The sequence below is a fragment of the Danio rerio genome, chromosome 4 (genome assembly GCF_049306965.1).
Source record: "Danio rerio strain Tuebingen ecotype United States chromosome 4, GRCz12tu, whole genome shotgun sequence".
NCBI lineage: Eukaryota > Metazoa > Chordata > Actinopteri > Cypriniformes > Danionidae > Danio > Danio rerio.
Window position 1 is genome coordinate 41,102,466 of NC_133179.1, and position 10,813 is coordinate 41,113,278.

Sequence of the window (10,813 nt, forward strand, 5' to 3'; positions counted from 1 at the left end):
AGCTCCTTCATCTGTCATACACAGCAAGAGTCCCGAGATGCTCAAAAGTCCAGAAAAGGAACCAAAAACATTGACTTTGACTGTGACTTTAGTGGTTAAGTTGTAATCGAGTTCTGAGAACATTTTGTGTGCCAGAAAATGTTGAAAAAAGCAGCCATGCCCAAAGTAGGCGCTGTTGAACCATATAGTGGCTGCCTTTTGACCCTGTAGCCTATTCTCTTCATTTCCATTCAGCAGAAGAAACTCACACAGGTTTGGAACAAGTAGAGGATGAAAAAAATGTCAGAATTGTAATTTTTATGTGAACTACCCCTTTAATGCTTTCGTAAATTTAATATTATCACTGAAGATTGCTAAAGAATGGCAGGAAACGTGGAACAGATTATAAGAGACGACAATTTATATGAAACAATAAGAAACCCTATATAGGCCTATGAAGTTGTAGAAATAGAAGAGGACATAATTATGAGGATGAGATTTGGACTCAGATATTAATAGGAAGTAATGTGTAGTAGACATGCAAGTCATCATGAACTGGATTAAAAAAAGTTTCTCAAAATTGGCTTAAAATGTTTAGATTAAATTTTTTTGATCAACTTTAAATACTGAAGTGTGTGTTTGTGTGAGAGAGAGAGAAATCTAATCTATTTTTTAAATATTTTTTATTAATCTTTTTATTTTTATTAATTTATTTTTAATTTCATTAATCTATTTTTATTTTATTTATTTCTGTGTTTTCTCTGTATTATATTTTATATCCATATTTGTTTGCACTACTGCCCTTTTTTCACTGTCTTGTTTGTACACAGCAACGCTGCACTGCTTTGACAATACAAATGTAGTTATTTGTCATGCCAAAAAAGCTCCTAAAATGTGTAATGTGTGAGAGAGAGAGAAAGAGAGAGCAGAAATATTATAAAGTGAAAAACATGGGAGAAATGTATAAATAAGTCATGACTGCAACAGTAAGTGGCAAAAAAGCGAAACAAAATAGACTTTTATTTTGTCGTGACGTGTGACGTCATCAGGCGGCGCCGCTTCAGCGCTGTGATTCAACTGGAGAAAGGTTTGTGTTTTTAAACGTTTACGGATATAACCCGATTTAATTAAAGTTTCAGATTTTTTTTTATCCGATGCTAAATTATGTACCTGCTTTGGACAATAATATTTAAGCCCTTTATGCAACGTAGTACTATTTTATTCTCAGTAGCAGAGGGCTATTGTTTGAAACCGAAAAGAGTGTAATAGTGTTTTAAAGCAGGGTTTCTCAAACTTTTCTGATAAGAGGAAAAGTTGGTTTTATATTCACACATTCGTTTATTTAGCAGTCTATATATTGTTTACCATGTTACTTTAAATATTTGATCGGAATTAGCTTGCAAGTGTGACTTGAAAACAACATTAACACTGTTTATTTGACTGTGAACAATGTTGTACTTTATAGTTACTTTAAGTTATACTTTAATGAAATTATATCATTAAGGGGAAAGTCCGAATGTGCGAATATAAAACCAATTTTACCTCTATTTAAAAAAAAATGTTTTACCTGATTTCTTTTTTTGATAATTAAAAGAAACTGTTTAAGCAAGTGTTAAGAGAAGTTATTTTGTATCTGTTCATTGTTTAATTTATTTTAAACGGGACATTTTTATTGTTTTGTTAATTTTAAACAGGATAAAGTGTCCAAACTCAGAGAAAAACTCCTGCTGAAGCGACTGATCTCCACACTGTTATAAAGATGGCGTTTATTAAAGAGGAGAGTGAAGATGTGAAGATTGAAGAAACATTCACAGTCAAACAGGAAGACCTGCAGGAACAAACAGGTTGACTTTTATTCTCAAAGACCAACTCAGTCATTTGATCCTCATTCAGATATATTTTAATAATAAGAATACTAAATTTAATCCATCTTGCAGCCCTGAGTGTGCTGCCTAGTTCTCATAAATGCACATAAGCACTCATTAAAAGACAGAATGAGTTTCTTTCGTCACTTGTTCTCATGTCTTTTGTCTTTTATGTGTTTTTAGTCTCCCATTTTCTCTACCTTCTTAACGTTATTGCTTTTCTTGTTCTTTTACTGTTTGTAAAGCATCCTTAGTGCTTTATAAAATAAATAAAAACAATAAATTAATAAAAGGTTTAACTAAGCTGACGATATTTGACCTACAGTATTCTCATAAAAGACTTAACATTTTAGGCCTTAAAAAGTCTTAAATTTACTGAAATGTTGTGTTGTAGGTCTTAAATCTTTTTTATACAAGTCTTTATTTTCTTTTGTTCATGTTTTTCTACCCAATCTGGCCAAAACCTATTCAATCACCAACAATTCAACTTAATAAAACTTTCAACTTTTTATTCAAAAAGGTCTTTTTAACTCTATTTATCATAATGGTTTAATTATTTTACTCCCAATAACATTTGTTTAAACGTGCTCCATGTATTTACTGCTGTGGATATCAACCTGGACAGATTGTTGTGCATAGATTTAGTTTGTTATAGTTTTTAAAACTTTAAAAACATTTGTTCATTTTTTTATTTTTAAAAAGAAATTTTATTTTGATGGGGCAAATAAAAATCTTTTCCATCTGGGCCATTTGAAAAGTTCTTTAGCCTTTAGCCCTTTATGAGTCTAAAATTTCATTCATAATGGTCTTAAAAATATAAAAAGTCTTAAATTTAATCTTTGTAAAACCTGCAGAAACTCTGGTTTACAGTATGTAAAAAATGTGGATCCCCCCAATAAAGCGCATGCTAAATGAAATGGACACTAAAATAATTAATTGTTATAAAATATTTTACATTCGCAGAATATAGACCATATTCTTCATGCACCAACAGGCGGCGCCATTAGAATCTTTTTGTTTGAGACTTTTTTAAAGAATAAATTTTTAGATCATAAATATCAGTGTTATGCTGCTGAGGCATGGGACAATAACTATATTCAAGGTTTACCGCAGTTTGGAAAAGTCAAGGTTTTAAAACCGCCAACATTTCCTGCTGCACCGTTCCTACAGTATATGTAAGATTTTTTTTAATGTTTTGTTTTTTAGGACAACAGTATCTCCTGCAGTAAAGACCAAAGAGGCTGTTTTAAATCGTAAAGAAATCTGTGATTCATTTCAATTATTTAGCCTGACATGTTTACTGCTCAAAAATGTTTTAAAAGTTTCTCAGAAGAAAATATATTTTAGGATATCATATTGTCAGAATCTTATACTGGCCCATGCCTAATGCTGCTTGATGTTGCAAAGTCATATTTTCTCATTTTATTATTTTTATTTGTATTTATAGTCATGAACACACCTGTTTGCAGAGCAAGTAGCGTGACTGTTTTCTGCAGTTTATTATTTCTGGTCAAATAATGCCAAAATCCAAATAGAAAAAGAATAATAATTATAATTAAAAAACAAATTAAAAAGAGTATAGGCTACATTAATATTTGCAAAGGAAAAGAGTTGTTTGAGTATATTTAAAGTTCTGGTTGCTTTTTATCTTAAACGTCCTTTTAGGGTTCTTTCTGACTATTTTTGTGTATGTATTTACCTAATTAAGTTAAAAGATTTAACATAAAATAGTTCTATTTTTTTTATATTGTCTATTTATATAAACTAACATTTTGTATAACACATTTTCATTATTTAACAGATTTAATACTTCTATTATTCAAATTCTTTCTATTTCATCAGCTTTGAAATAACCAGATTCCTGATACATATGTTTGTGAATTTTATTTTGTAAGTTTCCTTGCGTGCTATACCAGCATGCAGAGAGTTTTGTGTTTGTGTGTGTTTGTGTTTAATTTAATCCAAGGATTAAGTTTATGTTCGGATCGAGTTTATATGTCTGTGTATGTGTATGTGGGTGTATGCATGCAGTAGGTTTAAATATGTGCAAGTGTCATACTTGTTTTGAACATAGTATATGTTTATATGTGTATATTCATGTGTAGACATGCAAAACCCTACACTGCGGCTCATAGCCATCTGTGTTTGGTGTCGGGAAGGTGGATGGTGAGGCGACAGGTTGATTTAAACTTTTATGAACCTATTTGATGTGTTTCCGATGCTAGTCGGCATCGCTCTCCCGCACAGTTTGCAGAGCGCCGAAACAAAAAGCTGATCGGAACTTAAAAAGCCGAACAACGTCCACATCAACTACTTTGTCTGCATTCTTACTTCTGGAAGCTTGTTCCTCTATATGTGTATTTAGGTCGCTCATTTTGTAGCTTTCTGTGGCAGAGCAGCTTAACCAACTTCTGAGCGCTGTCATCATGCAAGTGACATCACGCTCATTCTGAGCACGGAAAGTCATTTAGTGACAAATGATACAAGGTAGAAAATCTTATATATATATATATATATATATATATATATATATATATTATATATATATATTATATATATATATATATTATATAACAAAACATAATAAAACATATGTAAAACATATACACAAATGTATCGAAATATCGGAAATGAGTTTAAAAATCATATCACCGTTATTGAAAAAAAATCTATCGTGATATATTGATATTATATTATTGTCCAGCCCTACGTTAGATACAGAGAACAAGGTGAATTAAATATCACTTTTAGCAAATATAGTGAGATTAGATCCAGCGTAACTCGTAACATCAAAATGGAAAAAAACATTTATAAATTAACCCACTTCTCATTTACTAGTCTGTTATGAGCCATATCATACCTCTTGAGCCTCCGATCTCCTCCAAAGGTGTAATGTTGTCCAGATACTGGAATTTCTGACTTCATTACTTTGCTATATATTGATGTTCAATAGGCTACTATTTTTTAAATAACAACAATTGTATCAAAAATGGTACAATAAATTATTTCTTAAGTAGAAAATTATTTATTTTCTTTTTTTTTTAGTTTTCCTCAAAATAGGTTTATGTGGGCATTGTAGCACTTTAAATGCATGTAATGCCTGTTTCATTTACACTTGAGCAGAAATTCCATATATGCCTCACAAAAGTAGCAGAACATTCCAGGAAATCCCTAATATGGATGAAGGCATCCAGCTATTGCTGTTGAATGAAAATAAGATCTGAGTAAATATTAAAAGGCTTCAACTGATCATTTACACGACTGCGCCAATAAATGGTTTATATGTGTACTTCCAGCCATCTTAGGTATATTTATAAGAAAGTCGATTTATTATTTAATGCTAACTGTAATTTTAATTGTCATCCATATTAGGGATTTCCTGGAATGTTCTGCTACTTTTGTGAGATATATATGTATATATGCATGTTACAGTAGAATATAGCTATAAAACAATATGCTAGATGCATGAACTCACTGTAATTTAACTATTACAGAAACGGATGAGAGATTTGCTTTTTATTTCAAAGCATTTTCCCAGATTATGTCAAAATAAGATGTTCCCAAATATCAGTCCGTTTGTTAAAACACAGAAAGTTTTGACCAAATGAATCCACAAAATCAACCCAGAATGGATGAAAATGACCCAACAGCACACAAGGGGAAAGGTGCATATTTCAGCCTTTATGCAGATGCTGTACAGGTATGTCTCATGTTTGCGAGGCAAATATTCAGCTGTTTGTTCAACTGTTACCTCAGAACTTTTTTTTTTTTCCGATGCATTTACCAGTCAGGCACAGAATGAACAAGTATCTCCTGTCTGCTTTACAAATTTTAGAAAAACATTTTGTTGTAATTCTGAATATATATGGATAAAAATAGGCTTTTTACAGCTTTCAAATCTGTGTCTGATCAATATGACCAAAATGACTTTTATGAGAAACTCTGAAAGCTGGACTGACACAGTTTCAATTTACCAGAACTTCTAAGTTAAGTGGCTTCAGCACAACTTGCATTGTAAAAGGACTAGATGAAGATGAATTGAATCTGCTTAAATGTGCATACGTTAATGGACTGAACAAAATATGATCTGATTTATTTTACATTTAATGTGCATCAAAATTACAGTGTGTAGCCAATGTTTCCAGTGTCTTTTCACCTTTACGCTTTTGATGAGGGTTTTAAGACTTAATGAAAACTAATGTTTTATTTATTTCAGACCTAATTGAAGAGAATGAGAGGAAAGAGGAGGAACATCATGTCAAAATTGAGGAAAAAACTCATTTACAGACTGATGGTATTTTGAAAAGGAGAGACAAGAATCGTTTCACCTGCACTCAGTGTGGAAGTAATTTTGGAAGAAAAGGCGATCTTAAGATTCACATGAGGATCCACACTGGAGAGAAACCATTCACTTGCACTCAGTGTGGGAAAAGTTTTAGGCAATCATCATCCCTTAATTACCACATGATGATCCACACTGGAGAGAAACCATTCACATGCTCCCAGTGTGTGAAGAGTTTCAGTTGCTCATCTCACCTTAATAAACACATGATGATCCACACTGGAGAGAAACCATTCTCATGCACTCAGTGTGGGAAGAGTTTCAGACACTCATTATTTCTTAAACAACACATGATGATCCACACTGGAGAGAAACCATTCACATGCACTCAGTGTGGGAAGAGTTTCAGCCAATCATCATCCCTTAATCACCACATGAGGATCCACACTGGAGAGAAACCATTCACATGCACTCAGTGTGGGAAGAGTTTCATACAATCATCACAACTTAACCGACACATCATGATCCACACTGGAGAGAAACCATTCACATGCACTCAGTGTGGGAAGAGTTTCAGCCAATCATCAAACTTTAATCTACACATGATGATCCACACTGGAGAGAAACCATACACATGCACTCACTGTGGGAAGAGTTTCAGCAAATCATCATCCCTTAATGAACACATGACTATCCACTCTGGAGAGAAACCATTCACATGCACTCAGTGTAGGAAGAGTTTCAGTTGCTCATCTCACCTTAATCACCACATGAGGATCCACACTGGAGAGAAACCATTCACATGCACTCAGTGTGGAAATCGCTTCAGCCGATCATCAAACCTTAATCAACACATGATGATCCACACTGGAGAGAAACCATTCACTTGCACTCAGTGTGGGAAGAGTTTCAGCCAATCATCATCCCTTAATCACCACATGAGGATCCACACTGGAGAGAAACCATTTACATGCACTCAGTGTGGGAAGAGTTTCATACAATCATCACAACTTAACCGACACATGAGGATCCACACTGGAGAGAAACCATTTACTTGCACCTAAGCCACGGTTACACTGGACCTTTCTCCCCATAGACTTCCATTCATATGCACGCAAATCCGTCAGACTGTAAACGAAAGTTTGTGTATCAAGTTTTGCAGTTCACTGCGTTGCAGAGTTCAAGCTCGGTAAACTCTGACCTGCGAAATCGCATTACTTGACTGTGTGAGACCAATCGAAGATCAAAACATGACCTCTCTGGACAATCGCTCACTTTTTTTAATGTCTAATCATCTTGTTTAATCCCGCCCCTTTTCGCAGCGCCATACAACAAAATGTCGCATGCTCAAACTCTAGTGTGACCGCAACATCAGTGTGGGATGAGTTTCAGCAGCTCATCAGAAATTGACCTGTTAAGCTTTTGGGCTATTTTGGGTATTTCCGCCTTAATTTGGCCTTCCGATTTAAAAAAGCTTTCCATAACCACATGCATAGGAATAAATACAAAAGTTTGGTATAATTTTAAAAGAAATCCTTTGAAATTTCATAAAATACTGTTTTATATAAACTGAAGTTAAAAATGTGGAACTCAGGCCTTGAGTGCTCCATCAAAATTCCATTTTTTTCCAGCAGGTGTCAGTAAACACAAGAAAAATACATTTCTCCCTATAATAATGCATGCAAGAGTTATTCTATTCCAACTGGAAGAAGGTAACATGTCAAAAAAAAAAGTATTTCCCCCTACCTAAATTTAAAGTCTCACCACACCCACATAAAGTACAATAAATGCTATATCTTGATGTCATTTTAAAGAAAACCCTTTGAAATTACAAAAAACACTGCTGTTAAATGCTAACTATTGATATATATGTTTTCTGTCCTATGATGAACCACCTCAACACAAACAGCTTTGTTTTTTTTTGTTTTAAAGCAAGTCTTAGTGCATAACTCAGGCCCTGTGTGTTCTATCAAACTGAGGACAGTTTTTGTTTGTTACCAGCATATGTCAGGACGCACGAGAAAAAATTATTTTGTCTTAATCATGTAGTATGCAAGAATCATTTTAGTTTAACCGAAGGGTGGGAAAAAACAACACAAGTTTCCTACCTGTCAAAAGTGAAAAACAAGATATTACAAGGGTTATTATCACAAAAATCATAATTTTACTTTTTCATAACCACATCAAAATCATAACACTATATCAAAAAAGCAAATGGCACAGTAGTACTTTTTTCCATTTTATTTTTCAATGTCCAAACGGCCTTCACACATTAAATGTAAAATAAATAATGTACAAATATAAATAAACTGCAATTATATATAAATAGATATTTTAGAAAAGTAATGTGCAAAGTCTAACAAAAGATTTTGAAAAATGACTAGTATAAAAAAAAGGGTCATTTTGTAAATACGTTATCGTATTTTTTTGAATTTTGGAATTTCATGACCCAAATTTGTTGCATTTGGCACTTACAAGACATAGCAGGGGATTACTCATTCACACAAGAACAGAAAAAGCTGAAAATGGACTAATATTGTTGCGAAGAACCTAAGGTAAAGGATGATGTAGCTTGTTTGTCTATCTGGAGCAGCGCACGGAGCAAATAGACATTAATTGCCCTTGTATGTTTGTAAAATAGGAGTTCATACCTTATGATTTATTCAAAGACAGTTAGACAAGTGATTGTAAATTGTTGTGGAAAAAATATTCTGGTCTGCTAAATATTCAACGCGTAGCTGTGCATTTATACTTCTGCGCGCTGTCTCTGTTGGTCTGCATTAACACTTCCGAAACGCTAGTTGGCAGTGAGGTGTAAATGTTCCTCTGTGTTGAGTTTCTTCGCTGGTGCTTTGTTTTTCCTGAACACTTCCTGAATGTACAAGTGACTCAAACTCGCTCTTTTTTAAGCAGAAACCGGCGGACGTGCAACAACTTTACTATGAGGTAAACACAAAACAAACTTTTTATCTGGAGCTTCCTCACGGGACTTCACACTTGTAAACAATCGCTCTATTGGGCCTGCAAGGCTCTCAGTCCCAATCAGACTCGTCAGCGCTACTAAGCCGACTAATCACAGAGCTTGCGCACGACGTGTAGTTAAATTTTTTGACAGGTGCACGTCAGCAACATCGACGGCCACGGCGTAGGGCTATGCGTCAGCGCCGTAGCATAAGCATGGGCTTGACGCAGAAGTAAAAATCAGCCTTTAGAGGGACTATATCAAAAGAAAGTCTCTTTCCTAACCCTCAACCGGAATGCAGCATAAGGTACGAACATATCAGTACAATCAACCTCACTAATGCAACAAAAAGTTGCCTTTCACAGTCTTTACCAAATGTCAACCTCCCTATGCTGCACTCCAGTGGAGAGGCGGAACCAAACATCTCCCCCTTTATTTGATTAGAAAGGAGTAAAAGATACTGTCTACTGGTCTTCAGATGATTGCTCCCACATTGCCAGAGGTACTACTAAGTATTGTCTGGTGTTGGAGCGAGCAGCAGGCTTTTAAGCCATCAGTAGAGCCTACTCTTACAGCATTCGCCAGCTTCAAGATGATCGTTGGTGTGACAAGTCTCTTTGACCCACCCACTGATCGGCCGAAAGCGGGAAGGACAGAGACTCATCTGCTCAATTGGGAACACTTGAGTTCCCCTCTATAAAAGCCAGCAGTGTTGGCTTCTGGAAAGCCGTGCTTTTGCTCCTGTTTGTTTTGTTTAGTTTCTTTTTAGCTTTGGTTAATCTTTGATTTTGGCTTACCTAAAGTGAGCACTTTATTATTCGTTAATGTTTAAATAAATACTTTTGGTACCAAACCATCTGGTGTATGTCGTCCCTTTGATTTTGTCATTGCCTTTGAGCCGGGTCGTGACAGTTGGTTCCATTAAGCACTCAGTTCAAGTCCTTTTTCCCTGTGAGTATGTGAACCCTGCAGCTTCGATAAATGTCCATTTCATACCCAGAAACATAACCAATATAGTATTAAAAGATAATATTGTAGATTATAGGATTAATATCCTTAATTTCAGGTCCTTCTGTTTGCACTTCTGTCTCGTAGCACAGATAATGACCTGCTTGAAACCCTCCTTTCATTCATGTCATTCTGATAAAAAAGAACGAGAGGAAAAAGAAAATAGAAAACAACATAAGATTACTTGCATTGTATAGGAATAATTTTTGGCATATATATGTAAAAGAGTCTAAGTGCCAAAATAAAAAACAAAATATCCTCTAACTACCTGCCTACACTATTCATTATTCTAAAGGTCTGTCTACGCTTGAAAATCTCCCTTACTTTTCCACAAAACAGGAATAACATAAAAACAAGAATTACGGCACACTCAAAAACAAAAGATAAAAAAGGTTTGATACTCATCCAAGCAGGTTTGTGGTAACGTTCTCATCAATGGACCAATCTGAGGATTTTGGAAGCATATTTTCATAGCCATAGTCACTGTTGAGGTGGGCTTGCACGGTTCCTTGTACTTGCACAGTAACCATGTGTGTGGCAGCAGCACTGGCTAGCATTGATCTGATGAATGACACAACACAGCAACAAAGTTAAGCTAAAACAAGTATGGTAACCTCCAAATACGTCAACTTTATCAACCATTGTCCCCAAGATTTAAATATGGAGGCAAACCAATTACTCAAGTTTTTGTCTTGTCCAGCATTTTCCTTGACTACT

General features: G+C 34.7%; 1 protein-coding gene across 2 annotated transcripts; it reads left to right on the forward strand.

Moving 5' to 3' along the window:
- Positions 1-1,005: 1,005 nt before the first annotated feature.
- On the forward strand, positions 1,006-9,941 carry LOC137490930 (uncharacterized). 2 transcript variants are annotated; one of them, XM_073947714.1, is made up of 4 exons: positions 1,006-1,066; positions 1,674-1,823; positions 5,435-5,544; positions 6,061-9,941. In XM_073947714.1, exon 4 carries the CDS (start codon positions 6,225-6,227, stop codon positions 7,188-7,190), a length of 966 nt encoding a protein of 321 aa, XP_073803815.1. In that variant the 5' UTR covers positions 1,006-1,066; positions 1,674-1,823; positions 5,435-5,544; positions 6,061-6,224; the 3' UTR covers positions 7,191-9,941. The 2 variants fall into 2 exon arrangements, with proteins under 2 accessions (XP_073803815.1, XP_068076040.2); XM_068219939.2 differs by lacking the exon at positions 5,435-5,544.
- The last annotated feature ends 872 nt before the right edge of the window (positions 9,942-10,813 follow it).

Excerpts from the sequence above, each read along its gene's own strand:
- LOC137490930 (XM_068219939.2), top strand. The coding sequence starts at position 1,739 with ATGGCGTTTATTAAAGAGGAGAGTGAAGATGTGAAGATTGAAGAAACA. Across the intron at positions 1,824-6,060 it reads AGACCTGCAGGAACAAACAG|ACCTAATTGAAGAGAATGAG; the intron begins GTTGACTTTTAT and ends TATTTATTTCAG.